General features: G+C 41.9%; 1 protein-coding gene across 1 annotated transcript in view; it reads right to left on the bottom strand.

Annotated features, from left to right (window-relative positions):
* Window positions 1-16,569, bottom strand: part of LOC132834399 (dynein axonemal heavy chain 8-like) — a 1,143,262-nt gene that overhangs the window by 957,295 nt on the left and 169,398 nt on the right. The window contains exon 8 of the mRNA XM_060853284.1: window positions 3,640-3,753. Within this exon, the coding sequence (XP_060709267.1) occupies window positions 3,640-3,753 (114 nt within the window). The remainder of the gene's footprint in view (window positions 1-3,639; window positions 3,754-16,569) is intronic.

Genomic DNA, 16,569 nt, shown 5'->3' with positions numbered 1-16,569 from the left:
GTCTACAAAATTCCATGCAAGGACTGCCACAAACACTACGTGGGACAAACAGGAAGAAAGTTAGCCACCAGGATACACAAACACCAGTTAGCCACAAAAAGACACGACCCTCTCTCCCTCGTAGCCCTACACACGGAGGAAAAAAACCCACCATTTTGATTGGGACAACACATCTATCCTGGGACAGGCTATGCAAAGACATGCCAGAGAATGCCTAGAGACCTGGCCAACCACAACGCCATAAACAAACACATAGATCTAGATACCATCTATCAACCCCTCAGAAAACAAACAGGAAATGACATCACCACAAACCCATGAACCCCATCCAGGACAAACATATAAATAGAAAGCAGGAGACAACAGCTTCGCTTCACTTGGAGGTCGCCACTGATGATGTTACCTAGCCAGGTAATGGGAACGTCTGGATATCAATCCTACAGCTCAGTGAGCAAACCTACACCCTAAACTAGTATATCTTTCCTGATATAAGGGGCCTAAAACCGTTCACAGTCTTTCAACAGTGGTCTGATTAGTACCATGTCGGGGTTCAGCAAAACCTGTATTCCATTCTCTTTGAAATAAGGGCAAACATTCCTTTTGCGTTCTGCATTACCTTTTGAGCTTGGATGCTAGATTTTTGTGATTCATGATTGAAGACTCCCAGATCCGCCTATGTCACAGCTTTCTGCAGTTTTTCTCCATTTAAATAATATTCATCTCCACTATTCATCCTGCCATGCTGCATTGTCTCACATTTTCTCATATTATATTACATCTGTAAGTTTCTACACATGCTTATTCTATCTGTATCAATCTGTAGTTTGTTTGAGACAGCACAGTGGTTAGCACTGCTGCCTCACAGCACCAGAAACCCAGTTTGATTTCATCCTCGGGCAACTATCTATGTAGAGTTTTCACATTCTCCCCATGTCTGCATAGGCTTCCTCTGGGTACTTGGGTCCAAATATGTGCAGGGTAGGTGGTTTGACAATTCTAAATTGTGCATAGTGTTCAGGAATGTGTAGTTTAGTTGGATTAGTCATAGGAAAAGCAATGTGACAGGGCTAGGGCAGGGGGATGGATCTGGGTGGGATGCTCTTTAGAGGATCATTGTGGATTTGATGGGCCAAATGGCCTACTTCCACTCTAGGGATTCTATGATTCTGTCATTCCTTACCATTTACCTTCCCACCCATTTTTGTGTCATCCAGAAACTTGGCTATTGTACATTCATTTGGGAAATTCCAAATAATTGTGGCTCCATCTCTGATATCTGCAGAATTCGAGTGGTTGCAGGTTGAAAATGTTCCCCTTTTCCCATCTGAATATCTTCTATTCATCAGCCAATCCTCTATCCACGTTCATACAATACTTGAAACACAATGGGCTCTTATCACATTAAATAGCTGATTGTGTGGTATCAAACACCTAAAAATCCAAATATATTACATCCACTGCTTTGGCTTTAACCTCAGTAACTTTTCCAAAATCTAAAGATTCCTGGAAGATTACTATCTCTGCAATTACTTCCTTTAATTTATTAAGATGCATCCCATCAAGTCCTGGGGACTTACTGGTCCTTAGCTCCATTAGTTTTCTGAGCACCTTTTCTTAGTGATAGTTATTATATCTATTTCTTCTCTTCCATTTGCCCTGAATTGTTAGTAATTTTAGAATGTAATTAGTATTGTCTACTGTGAAAACTGAAGCATAGTATTTAATCAAATCTGAAAGTGTGTTGCTGGAAAAGCACAGCAGGTCAGGCAGCATCCAAGGAGCAGAGGAATCGACGTTTCGGGCATGAGCACTTCTTCAGGAATCATCTGCCATTGCCTGTATCCCGATTATAATTTTCCCAACTTCAATATTAACTATGTTCACATCGGCTTGTCTTCATTTTTTTCCCCATATTTAAAAAAGTTCTTGCTTTCCACACCACTTGCAAGTTTACCCTCAAAGTTTATTTTCTAACTCTTTCTTTTTGGTCAACCTTTGTTCGTTTTTAAAATTTCCCAATTCTCTGGCTACCACTATTCTTTGCGATTCAAAAAACTTACAAAAATGTCTCAATCTAATTCTATCCTGAACTTACCTAGTTAGCTGTGCATGTGAGTGTGATAGAAGCAGATATCCTCATAACATTTAAGAAATATGTAGTTGAGTACTGATCATGCCAAAGCATATAAGGCCATGGACTAAAAAATGGGATTAGAAGAGTTAGGTGACTGTTTATAACCCATGCAGACTTAAAGAATCATCAAGTCATACTGTATGGAAATAGATACTTCAGTCCAACTTGTCCATGCTGACCAACTTTGCCAAACTAAACCAGTCCCATTTACCTGCATTTGGCCCATATCCCTCTAAACCCTTCCTATTCAACATCTTAAATGTTGAAAGTGTACCAGCATCTACCACTTCCTCTGGCAGTTCATTCCACATACAAACCACCTTCCGTGTGAAAAATTTGCCTTCGGAACACTTTTAAATCTTTCTCCTCTCACCTTAAAAATGCGCCCCATAGTTTTGAACTCCCCCACCCTAGGGAAAATACTTTTGCTGTTTGACTTACGTATGCTCCTCATTACTTCATAAACCTCTATTAGGTCATCCCTCAACCTCCTATGCTCCAGTGAAAGGGGCCCCAGCCTTTTCACCCTCTCCATATAATTCAAAACCTGCAGTTCCAGAAAAATAATTGCAAACATTTTCAGAACCCACTCCAATTTAATAGTATCCTTCCGATATAGGATGACTAGAACAGTACATAATACTCTAAAAGTGTCCTCACCAATATTCTGTACAATCTCAACATGGCGTAACAGCTTCTATAATCAATGATTTGAGCAATGAAGCAAGCGTGCTAAATGCCTTCTTTACTACCCTGTCTATATGTGACTCAACTTTCAAAGAACTATGAACATGAACCCTTACGTCTCCCTGTTCATCATCACTCCCCAAGACCCTGTATAAGTCCTGCCCTCGTTCATTTTACCAAAATGCAATACATCCCACTCATCCACATTAAACTTCATCTGTCAATCCTTGGCCCATTGAACCAACTGAACAGGATCCCTTTGTAATCTTAGTTAACTTTTGTCACTGTCCATTACACCACCAACTTTGGTGTCATTCACAAATTCACTAACAATGTTTCCTAAATTCTCATCCAAAGCATTTATATAAATGACAAACAACAACAGCACCAATCTCAGTGAAACACAAGCCTCCAATCTGAAAAACAACCCTTCACCACCATTCTCTGTCTCCTACCATCAAGCTATTTTTGCATCCAATTACTAAACTGTCCCCGAATGCCATATGATCTAACTTTACTCAATAACCAAAACGAGTACTGCATATTGTTTACTTCGACTTCAGAAAAGCCTTTGACAAATGCTTAATTTAGGACCACTCCAAAGGTGGTCCTACCTATTCAATCATCATATACCTAATCCATTTGACATGTAGTTGTAACCTTGCCTAAATCATGTAATTTACTTGCAAATATCTTTGTGCAGTTAGATTCACACTTTTAAAATTTAGATGCCCCATAAAACAGGTACTGGGAAATTCACTATTCATGACCTGAAATCTTGGCATGTAATGCTAATTTTGCAAAAGAAAACAGCTTACTGGATCAGAATTGTAAAGTGGCTCACAGACTTTCTCCAATGCTTGCAGAAACTTCACATTGTCCTTTGCTCCATTAGCTGCATCGGTGATTTCAGAATCTAGTTTTCGCCACATCTATAAAATAAGGGACAAACAAATAAATATTCAACCACCTTTATAAATAAACTAGTCTATTGTTGGATGTAATGCTGCAATTCAATACCATTTGCTTAACAATCTGTGCAGTTCTGAAAAAGAGTCACTGAACCCATTAGACTAATTCGATCGAGGCTGTTCTTCATTCAATAGGATTGTGGCTGATCAGACATTCCTCACGTCCACTTTTTTTCCTTTCCCCATATCCCTTGATTCCTATAATGATCAAAAATCTATCTTGTCTCAGCCTCAGATATACACAAGGACTCTGACTTTTCAGCTCTCTGTGCAAAGGAGTTCCAACAACTCTCAACATTTTGAGAGAAGAAATTCTCCGCACACCTTTATTCTGAGACTATGCCTTCTGGTCCTAGACTCTCTCATGAGGGGAAACATCCTTTCGGCAATCACTCTGTCAAGCCCCTTAAGAATCTTATGTTTCAATGAGATCACCTCTCATTCTTCTATACTCCAATTAGTAGTATGCTAACCTGACCTGAAGCTGACTCAACTTTTTCCCACAGATGCTGTCGTAGGCCTGCCAAGATTCTCCAGCAATTTCTGCTTTTATTGTGATAGAGAAGCTGACTTGATTTGGCTTGTTTTCCTGTATTGTAGTTGATAAAACGTGGCACTAGTAAAAACAAAGCAGGTCGGGCCGGATCAAAGGAGCAAGAGAGTTGAAGTTTCAGGCATAACCTTTCTTCAGTTCTGAAGAAAGGTTATGCCTAAAACATCGACTCTCCTGCTCCTCAGACACTGCCTGACCTGCTGTGCTTTTACCAGCGTTACGTTTTATCAACTCTGACTCTGCAGCATTGGCAGTCCTCATTTTCTCTTAACCTCTGTTTTGTAATATAATCCTGCTTGCAGATAACTACATGAACAACAACTTTAAGATATTCAGGAAATAGTTGTTTGGTAGAACAGAATGTGAGTAGTGATAATAAAATATACATTTTGTTGAAGCTTTGCATCTTGTACTCATCAGGTCATCTTGCAAAAATAACAACTCGGGGAAAACCAATATTTGTATGAAGCAAGATGACAGTGCTGATTGGTTGGCAGATGAATTTTGATTGCAGAGGTGTTGCCATGGAGACTGCATCTATTACTGCCGATTGACAGTAAATAGCTAGACTTTGAGTTTTTAAAACAGGCAGGTACACTCTGATTTGACAGGGCAATGTTGGAAACGAATGAGCAGTTGTTTCTCCTGTAGGAAAAAGTATCATGATCATTTCAAATTGTGTGTGCTTGTACTTGTCCTAGCAAGTGCAAGATGTAAAGCTTCTCTCCTTTCAGCAAAATGACACATCATTTACAGAATTTGTGAAGGAATTCAATTAAAGATGTACAGCATTATCAAAGAGTTATAAGCCTATTAAATCCCAAAGAAGTTCATAAAGGGTTACATTTTTAAGTAGAGAACAAAACAATTCACAAATGTACAGTTACATATTCTACACAAATTAATCTCTTTTTACATCAATGAGGAGTTATTGGTAAAGAACGTACGCTCTAAAATTGTTGTGAATATCCTGATGAGTAAAAATGAAAAGCCTTGTCAAAATCTATCTTAGTTCAGCATTACAGGCAGTCTCCAGGTTGCAAACAGGTTCCTTGTGGAATCCATTCACAAGTCGATTTATACGCAAGTCGGAATACAATATAGGAAAATGTAAATCAGCTATTCATAAGGAAATGTTTGTATGTCAGGTTTTTAAAATTATACTCCTGTACTTACAAACATGATTCTGTACAAGTATTTGTAGATCAGATAATTGTAAATCAGAAACCCCTTATACTCAAATAATGCTTGTTCAATGTGAATTTGATCGTGTAATGAAGGTATTCATCATAGAATCCTTTTCATTAATCACTATATTTTACACTTTCACAGGATGTGAGCATCACTGGTTGGGCCAGCATTTGTAATCCATTTGCTATTGCTCTTGAGAAATTGTTGGTGAACTACATTCTTCATTTGCAGTTGTCCAGGAGGAAATGGGATAGCCCTTACTGTCTCCTAGTCATTGATTCCCCCCCCCCCCCACCAAGGGATTTCAGTTATAGTTAACTAAAACATCCCAGCTCAAGCAGCATCTGTGAAGCAAAAGCAGAGTTAACATTTTGAGTCCAGTGACCCTTTTTCAGATCCAGGTAAAACTCCTCAGCACCCTCTCCAGTGTCGTCACATCCATATATAAATGGATCCCAGAACTGTACACAATACTCTAGTTGTGACATAACCAACATTTTATACAGTTCCAGCGTAACGTCCCTGATCTAAAACTGCCTCAGTTAATAAAAGCAAGTATCTCAAAGGCTTCTTAACCACTTCCAATCTATACTATTAACTTAAGGTCACTCTGATCCTTGGTGCTTCTGAGGGTATTTTTTATTCACTCGTGGGATGTAGCATCGTTGGCTGGGCCAGCACTTATTGCTCACCTCTCATTGCTCTTGAGAAGGTGGTAGTCAACTGCCTTCTTGAATGCTCTAGTCCATGTGCTGCAGGTAGACCCACAATGCTGTTAGGAAGGGAATTCCAGTATTTTGACTTGGTGACAGTGAAGCAATACTGATACGTTTCCAAGTCAGAGATAAATGAGAGGTAAGATGTGGGGAGCCTGGACACAAGTTACTCATTCCTTTATTCTGAGCCTCTGACCTGACTTGGAGACATTGTATTTATATGGCGAATACAATTCAGTTTCTTGAATCACAGAATTCTACAGTGTGAAGAGGCCAAAAACCCATCGAGTCGCACTGACTCTCCAAAAAGCATTCCACCCAGACCTAGACCCTTACCCTATCCGCATAACTCAAATTTACCATGGCTAATCTACCTGGCCTACACATTCTTGCACACTACAAATAATTTAGCAGGGCCAATCTACCTAATCTACACATCTTCAGTCTGTGAGATGAAACTGAAGCATACAGCAGAAAGCCATGCAGACTCCTCACCGATATTCACCCCAGGCTGGACTTGAATCCTGCTCCCTGAACTGGTGAGGCAGGAATGCTAATCACTGAGCCACTGTGTCACCACCCCATTCTGGTAAAAGATAATCCACCGAATGTTGACAGTGGAGGATTCAGTGATGGTGATGCCACTGAATGTCAAGGATTAGATACTTGCTTAACTGTGATGGACATTGATAGACATTTATGTGGTACAAATGCTACCTTTCAGTCAAAGCCTCAATAGTGTCCATGTCCAATCGTAGAAATTGCTAGAAAATTTCAGCAGGTCTGACCCTCAGAAGGTTCTGAGGAAGGATCAGTTGACTGGAAATGTTAACTCTGATTTCTCTCCACAGATGCTGCCAGACCTGCTGACCCTTAGAAGGCTCTGAGGAAGTATCAGTTAACTGGAAACGTTAACTCTGATTTCTCTCCACAGAGAGGGGCGGCACAGTAGCTCAGTGGTTAGCACTGTTGCCTCACAGTGCCAGGGACCTGGGTTTTGTTCCGGACTTGGGCAGCTCTCTGTATGGAGTTTGCACATTCTCCCTGTGTCTGAGTGGGTTTCCTCCAGGTGCTCCAGTTTCCTCCCACAGTCCAAAGATGTGCAGGTTAGATGAACTGACCATGCTAAATTAGCCATAGTATTAGGTGTATTAGTCAGGGGTAAATATAGGATAAAGGACCGATGTGGGTGGTTTGCTGTTCTGAGGGTTGGTGCGGACTTATTGGACTTGGATGCTGCCTAACCTGCTGTGCTTTAACCAGCAACACATTTTCAACTTATTGGACCAAATGGCCTGTTTCCACACTGTAGGTAATCTAATCTAATCAGATGCTGCCAGACCTGCTGAGCTTTCCAGCAATTCCAATTTAGCCTCTGATTTACAGCATCCACAGATTTTTTGGGTTTTTTCATCTTTTTCAACCAATAGAAACTAATGGGATTATGATCAGTCAGCGAAATACTTGACTGATACTTCAACCACTTGCCCAGTTTAGCTACCTAAAGTTAAGGACAGGAACCATGCCCTGTCTTGCAGGGTCATCTACATATTGGCTACAAAAGCTGTCCTAAATGTATTTTAAGCACACTGTACCCTCTGCACACTCTGATTACTCCAGTTAATGTTGAGGAAGTTGAAATTCCCAACTATCATAACCTTACTATTTCCTCACTTTACTGAAATATGCTAACATATTCTGTCTTCTGTTTTTCTGGACTGTTAGGGGCTCAATAGTACAATGAAATGTAATTGCTCCTTTTTTGGCTTTTAGGTTCTACCGTTCATTTGAGAAGACTTTAAAGACGTCATTCCTCCTTACTACTGCAATAGATTCCCAGATCAAAACTGCAACACCTCTTCCTTTTTTACTTCCTTTCCTATCTTGCCTGAAGACCTTTTATCCTGGAATATTCAGCTGTCAATCCTGCCCCACTCACAACCATGTCTCAGTGATAGCAATAACATTATAGATCCATTTTTCTTCAAAACATCATGTCCTTAAATCATCTGCTTTGTTCATTAGACTCCTTGCGTTAAAATAAATACCATCCAGCCTTGTCAAACTCCCTTGTGCCTGAATTGGCCTATGGTGTCTATGCTTTCCTGATCTACTTTCGCTGGTTCAATATCCTGGAATTCTCTCCCTAACAGAACGTGTGTCAATCCAGAACACGTGGACTGCAGCAGTTTAAGAAGGCTCTCAAGGCTCTCATCATCACCTCTCAAGGCCAACTAGGAATAGGTTATAAATGCTGGTCAGCCAGCAGTGCTCACACCCATTAATGAACAAAAACAACTTTATTATATTGGCCCTAACTAACTTTCACATACTCTTGTTGTTTCTCAGTTTATCCCTTGTTCCAGAAGAATACACTTTTTAAAATCATAAACTAATCAGCACAACATTTTCCTGCGATGGGACTGTTTTGGTTTGTTTTCCTAATCAGCAGTCCCAGGAAGATGTTAATCTAAGACTTTGTTCTCTCTGCTGTGCTGAAGAATGTTGCCATACAAACTCTAAACCCTGAAAAAGACGTTATAAGCCATGAATCAAAAACAACAAAAACAAACTCAGATTTCTCCAGTTTCCTCATTTCCCCTCCCCCCACCTTTTCTCAGTCGGTTCCCTCAACTCAGCACCGCCCTCCTAACCTGCAATCTTCTTCCTGACCTCTCCGCCCCCACCCCACTCCGGCCTATCACCCACACCTTGACCTCCTTCCACCTATCACATCTCCATCGCCCCTCCCCCAAGTCCCTCCTCCCTACCGTTTATCTTAGCCTGCTTGGCACACTCTCCTCATTCCTGATGAAGGGCTTATGCCCGAAACGTCGAATTTCCTATTCCTTGCATGCTGCCTGACCTGCTGTGCTTTAACCAGCAACACATTTTCAGCTGTGATCTCCAGCATCAGCAGACCTCATTTTTTACACAAAAACAAAAAGCAGCCTTTCCCTATACACTGAATCCAGATGGTGCACGAAATTCTCAGCAACACACTCACTTCAGCTGTACCTTACTCTGGATGTGCCTTCTCCTAACTGCTTGTGCAAAGCAAACTGATTGTTCACTTTTAACAGTATACTTCATGACCCGTCCTTGTGTCATTCCCAAATATAGCAAACATACAGTCAGTCCACTTATTTAAGTCACCAATATGAAGAGGAATATCCTCATCCTCAGTGACAGAAGAGCCCAACACTTCAGTGCAAAAGGTAAGACTGAAATATTTGCAGAAATGTTCAGCCAGAAATGCCAAAAGGATGATCCAACTTGGCCTCCTCCAGAGGTACCCAGCATCACAGATGCCACTCTTCAGCCAATGTTACAACACAGAAGGATATAATCATGCCCATGACAGTCAACAAAGATCTGACGACACCAATCTCATTTTCCAGCTTTTGGCCCAAAGCATTTGAGCTTGCAGTAATGTAAATTAATATCTAAATATTGCTTAAATGTTACAAGGGTTTCTGATTCAACTACCATTTCAGGCAATGGTTTCCAGACTCCCACCACCCTCTGTGTGAAAATATTTTTCCTCAACTAAATACAGAAACAAAGAAAGTGGGAGCATGAGCCTGTTATTCAGCCTTTCAAGTCTGCATTGGAGGGTAGCTAATGTTGTCCCACTTTTTAAGAAAGGAGGGAGAGAGAAAACAGAGAATTATAGACCAGTTAGTTTGACCTCAGTGGTGGGAAAAATGCTAGAGTCAAATATAAAGGACGAAATTACAACACATCTGGATAGCAGAAACAGGGTAGATAAGAGTCAGCATGGATTTATGAAGGGAAAATCATGCTTGACTAATCTTCTGGAATTTTTTGCGGATGTAACTCTGAAGATGGACAAGGAAGATCCAGTGGATGTAGTATACCTGGACTTTCAGAAAGCCTTTGATAAAAATCCCACATGGGAGGTTACTGAGCAAAATTAGGGCAAATGGTATTAGGGGCAAAATACTGACATGGATAGAAAATTGGTTGGCTGACAGGAAACAAAGAGTAGTGATAAACGGCTCACTTTTGGAATGGCAGGCGGTGACCAGTGGTGTGCCGCAGGGATCAGTACTGGGACCACAGCTTTTTACAATGTACGTTAATGATAGAGATAAAGGAATTAAAAGTAATATTCGCAAATTTGCTGAAGACACAAAGTTGGGTGGCAGGGTGAAATTTGAGGAGGATGTTAGGAGAATTCAGGGTGACCTGGACAGGCTAGGTGAGTGGACGGATGCATGGCAGATGTAGTTCAATGTGGATAAATGTGGGGTTATACACTTTGGTGGAAAGAACAGGAAGGCAGATTACTACTAAATGGAGAAAGTGAGGACTGTAGATGCTGGAGATCAGAGCTGAAAATGTGTTGCTGGAAAAGCACAGCAGGTCAGGCAGCATCAAAGGAGCCGGAGAATCAACATTTCAGGCATAAGCCCTTCTTCAGGAATGAGGAGGCTAAGATAAAAGGTAGTGAGGAGGGATTTGGGGGAAGGGCGTTGGGAATGCGATAGGTGGAAGGAGGTTAAGGTGAGGGTGATAGGCCGGAGAGGGGGTAGGGGCGGAGAGGTCGGGAAGAAGATTGCAAGTCAAGAAGGCAGTGTGAGTCCAAAGGTTGGGACTGAGATAAGGTGGGGTATGCTATAAATCGACTGACTCCCACAGCTACCTAGATTACACCTCCTGCCACCCTGCCCTTTGTAAAAATGCCTTGCAATGTTCCCAATTCCTTTGCCTCTGCCGCATCTGCTCCCAGGAGGACTAATTCCAATACCAAACAACCCAGATGGCCTCCTTCTTCAAAGACCGCAATCTCTCCTCAGACGTGGTTGACGAAGCTCTCCACCGCATCTCCTCCACTTCCTGCTCCTCCGCCCTTGAACCCCGCCCCTCCAATTGCCACGAGGACAGAACTCCACTTGTCCTGACCTACCACCCCACCAACCTCCAGATTCTTCGTATCATCCTTCGTCATTTCCGCCGCCTCCAAACAGACCCCACCACCAAGGATATATTTCCCTCCCCTCCACTATCAACGTTCCGGAAAGGCCACTCCCTCCGCGACTCCCTCGTCAGGTCCACACTCCCCACCAGCTCAACCTCAAATTCCCAGCACCTCCCCTGCCACCACAAGAATTGCAAAACATGCGCCCACACCTTCCCCCTCACTTCCCTCCAAGGCCCCAAGGGATCCTTCCATATCCGTCACAAATTCACCTGCACCTCCACACACATCATTTACTGCATCCGCTGCATCCACTGCACCCGATGTGGCCTCCTCTACGTTGGGGAGACAGGCCGCCTACTTGTGGAATGTTTCAGAGAACACCTCTGGGACATCCGCACCAACCAACCCAACCGCCCTGTGGCTGAACACTTTAACTCCCTCTCCCACTCTGCCAAGGACATGCAGGTCCTTGGCCTCCTCCATCACCAGACCATGGCAACATGACACCTGGAGGAAGAGCGCCTCATCTTCCACATAGGAACCCTCCAACCACAAGGGATGAACTCAGATTTCTTCAGTTTCCTCATTTCCCCTCCCCCACCTTATCTCAGTCCCAACCCTCGAACTCAGCACCACCTTCATGACCTGCAATCTTCTTCCCGACCTCTCCACCCCACCCCCACTCCGGCCTATCACCCTCACCTTAACCTCCTTCCACCTATCGCATTCCCAACACCTCTCCCCCAAGTCCCTCCTCCCTACCTTTTATCTCAGCCTGCTTGGCACACCCTTCTCATTCCTGAAGAAGGGCTTATGCCCGAAACATCGATTCTCCTGCTCCTTTGATGCTACCTGACCTGCTGCGCTTGTCCAGCAACACATTTTTCAGCTACTACCTAAATGAAGTCAAGTTAGATAAAGGGAGAGTACAACAAGATCTAGGTGTTCTTGTGCATCAGTCAATGAAAGCAAGCATGCAGGTACAGCAGGCAGTGAAGAAAGCTAATAGCATGCTGGCCTTCATCACAAGAGGAATTGAGTATAGAAGCAAAGAAGTCCTTCTGCAGCTGTACAGGGCCCTGGTGAGACCACACCTGGAATATTGTGCATAGTTGTGGTCTCCAAATTTGAGGAAAGACATTCTGGCTATTGAGGGAGTGCAGCGTGGGTTCACAAGGTCAATTCCTCGAATGGCGGGACTATCTTACGCTGAAAGATTGGAGTGACTGGGCTTGTATACACTTGAGTTTAGAAGGCTGAGAGGGGATCTGATTGAGACATATAAGATCATTAAAGGATTGGACACTCTGGAGGCAGGAAGCATGTTTCTGCTGATGGGTGAGTCCCAAACCAGAGGACACAGTTTAAAAATAAGGGGTAGGCCACTTAGAACAGAGTCAAGGAGAAACTTCTTCACCTAGAGAGTTGTGTGTATATGGAATGCTCAGCCCAGAAGGCTGTGGAGGCCAAGTCTCTGGATATTTTCAAGAAAGAGTTGGATAGAGCTCTTAAGGATAGTGGAATCAAGGGTTATGGGGATAAGGCAGGAACAGGATACTGATTGAGGATGATCAGCATGATCAAAATGAATGGTGGTTATGGCTCGAAGAGCAGAATGGCCTACTGCTGCACCTATTGTTTATTGTCTATTGCAACACCATCATCAAGACAGATCCTCTACTTCAATGCTATATTACCATTTTCGCTCCATACATTTAATATCTTTAACATTTAAAAAAATTATCAACTTCTTTCTTGAGTGATATGGCCTCTGCAGCCTTCTGTGATTGTGTATTCCAAACAGTGACCATCTTCTAGGTGAAGCAACATTTCCTCATCTCAGTCCTCAATGACCTACCCTGTATCCTGAAACTACAAACCCTGACTCTAGACTTTGCAAACAACCTCCCTGCATTTAATCTGTTTATCCGTGTTGAAATTTCATACATTTCAACCAGATTCTTTCTCATCCTTCTAAACTCCACTGAACACAGATCCAGCTGAACCATCTATTCTTCAGACGATAGTCCTGCCAGCCCAATATTGTCTGGTGAACTTTTGTTTCATTCCCTCTAATATAGCTTCTCTTAAGTAAAGAAACCAGCAGCACAAATATTCCAGGTGCAGCTCTGTACAGTTATAGTAAGATATCCCTACTTCTCAATTAAATCCTTTTCCAATGAAAGCCAATATACCAAATGACTACTGAAAGCTTGCTGCACCTGTTGTTTTTTTTTCCTGGAGCATCAGAGTCTGAGGAGTGACCTTAAGATTTATGAAATCATGAGGGGCATGGGTTGGGGGTGAATAGCCAAGGACTTTTTCCTCATGTAGGGGAGGCCAAAAATAGACAACATATGGGGAAAGATTTAAAAAGAACCTGAGGGATAACTTCTTCACCCAGAGGGTGATGCGCTTCTGGATTGAGTTGCCAGAGGAAGTGGTGGAAGCAGGTACATTACAACATTTAAAAGGCATCTGGATGGGTATATGAATAGGAAGGGTTTCGAGGATATGGGCCAAACATTGTCAGATGAGTTGGACTGAATGGTTTGTTTCCATGTTCTATGACTCTATTTGATGTTCAGAATCAGGTTAATGGAGAGCACAGAGTAAGTTTCAGTAAGTAACAAGAACCACTATTACAGGTAATTTGTTTCTAGTTAACAGATAAACGCAAGTTAAATTGAGTAACTCTATAAACTAACTTGATAAAACCCTTGTAAACTTCCCTTATATAATCAACACACAAACATAAACAGGAATAGAATACATGTCGGGAGAGGAAAAACTGGGAAAATACTTCCGTAGTCTTGGTTCACAAGATCTGTTTAGTTGGTTGTTGTTGATCTGAAGGTTATTCCTTGAACTCCCATTTCTGAATATTTCCACTGGTTTACAAGAGGCACAGGGTGGCTGATTCACCTATAAATGGTCTCTGACTTATCTAATTCAAAGCCAGTTTGTAGCATGTACTGAAGGGAAGATAAACTGGTTTGCTTCCCGTTTAAAGCGGCTTACTATGAAAAACTGAGGGAGTTTTTATGGCTGCAGCGGACCGGCTGGTTTCTCTTCTGGTCAGACTGGCTTCAGAATCAACTTACCTAAATCATCCTGAAACATCCTTGCATCATCCTCACAACTCACAATCTCATCTCATTTTTGTCATCAGTCGAAGAATGTGGTGCTGAAAAAGCACAGCCAGTCAGGCAGCATCTGAGGAGCAGGAGAATCGACGTTTTGGGCATAAGCCCTTCATCAGGAAGGGCTCTTGCTTCTCCTGCCCCTCGAATGCTGTTTGACCAGCTATGCTTTTCCAGCACCACACTCTTCGACTCTGATCTGCAGCATCTGCAGTTCTCGCTTTCTCCTCATTTGTGTCATCGACAAACATGGAAATATTGCTCCTTGTTAATATCCTTGTCATTTATTTTAGTGGAAATATTGTATTTAATTTCCTCATTCATTTCCTTCATAGATGTCATGAATAGCAGCGGCCAAAGCACTGATCCCTGGAGTATATTCGTCACTCACTACCTGCCACCAAAAAAAAATTTGCATTTTTGTTTCCTGTCTGTCAACCATTTTCAATCCACAACAGTATTTCAACTCTAATCCCTGTGCTTTAATTTTGCCCATTAGCCTCTTGGACCTTATCAAAAGCTTTCTTGACATCCAAATACATACATCCCCTCACGTATTGTACAGTTCCAGCTTCAAAACTCTAGTAAATTACTTAATCATGATTTCTCTTTATAAACTTATGCTGAATTTGTCCAATCCTGTTCATGCCTTTCAAGTGCTCTGTTATCACATCTTTGATAATAAACTCTAGCATTTTCACAGACTTTGGGTGAGCTGATCTGAAATATTCCTTTTTTTAAATTATTTTTAAATAGTAGGAATACATTGGCCACCCTCCAATCTAGGAGAAAGTGAGGACTACAGATGCTGGAGGACCAGAGTTGAAAAATGTCGTGCAGGAAAAACACAGCAGGCCAGGCAGCATCCGAGGAGCAGGAGAATTGACATTTCGGGCATAGGCCCTTCTTCAGGAATTCCTGAAGAAGGGCTTATGCCCGAAACGTCGATTCTCCTGCTCCTCGGATACTGCCTGGCCTGCTGTGTTTTTCAAGCATGACATTTTTCAACACCCTCCAATCTGTAAGAACTACTCTAGAGTCCATAGAATTTTGGAGGATGACCAGTTATAAATCCAATCTCTCCAAGGCTGGTCCCTTTTAGTACTATGGGTTGAAGTTTATCAAATCTTTGGGATTTGTCAGCCTTTAACGTCAATAATCTCTCTAGAAACATTTTTTTACTACTACTAATTTTCCGAAACTCCCCCTTCTCAATAGACCCTTGCTTCCTCAATATTTCTGGGAATTCATCTGTGGTGTCTTTTGAGAAGACAGACTGAAAAAGGTCAATTATTCTGCCAATTCTTTGTTCCCATTACAACTTCCTCCATTTCTGACTGTAACAGAGTAATATTTGTCTTCGCTAATCTTTTTCTCTTCACATATTTATAGAAATTTTACAGTAACACATCTCCTGACTCCCCAAAGCCTGACCATCATCTACAAGGTACAAGTCAGGAGTGTGATACAATTATCCATACTTGCCTGGTTCCCACACTTGCCTGGTTCAGTGAGCTCCAACAACATTCAAGAAGTTTGAAAGCATATTGGACAAAGCAGCCCACATTATTAGCATTTCCCCAAACTGTCACTTCCTCCAGTTAGAGGATCTACCATGATCTGAATTTTGAAGCAGGTTGAAAGGTCTGAATGACCTACTCCCCCTACTTTCTATCTTTTCTATGTTCCACCTCCAATGCTCAATAGCAGCTGTATACACTTCAGAAACCTCTTTGGACATTACATTTGAAACCCACGACAAAGCAAGTCCACAATTATAACTGAGTCTCAGCAACTTTTCAAAATGGATTCCACTGGAGTAAGTCGAAATTCAACAGATGACATCCAGAAAAGACATCAGCAGGTGCTAGACAGGTACTGGTGGTTTAAGGAACATTCTTTTGAGACCGTAGAAGCTAGGTGATTATTTCAGTGCTTCAACTTGAAATGCTGACGAATTAGAGAAATGGATTTACGGAAACTGCAAATTGCATCTGATGATAGTTATAAGGATCCCAGAAATCTGCATGGTAGGCTGCAGAAGCACAAGACATTTCAAGCTAATGTACAAGCTAATGCTAATTTAATTTTGACAATAGAATGATTGCAAACATTTTGCATTAGAAACTATTCAAAATTGACTGCAGGAACTCCGTCAAATATGAGTGCGTTCATACAGTGATAGATCGAATAGCCACTGGTAAGAGGCTCAGGGACTGGAGAGTG

Source organism: Hemiscyllium ocellatum, chromosome 3 (assembly GCF_020745735.1).
Source record: "Hemiscyllium ocellatum isolate sHemOce1 chromosome 3, sHemOce1.pat.X.cur, whole genome shotgun sequence".
In the NCBI taxonomy this organism is placed as follows: domain Eukaryota; kingdom Metazoa; phylum Chordata; class Chondrichthyes; order Orectolobiformes; family Hemiscylliidae; genus Hemiscyllium; species Hemiscyllium ocellatum.
The sequence above is the reverse complement of the archived record's forward strand: the minus strand, read 5'-3'. Positions and strand labels throughout refer to the sequence as shown.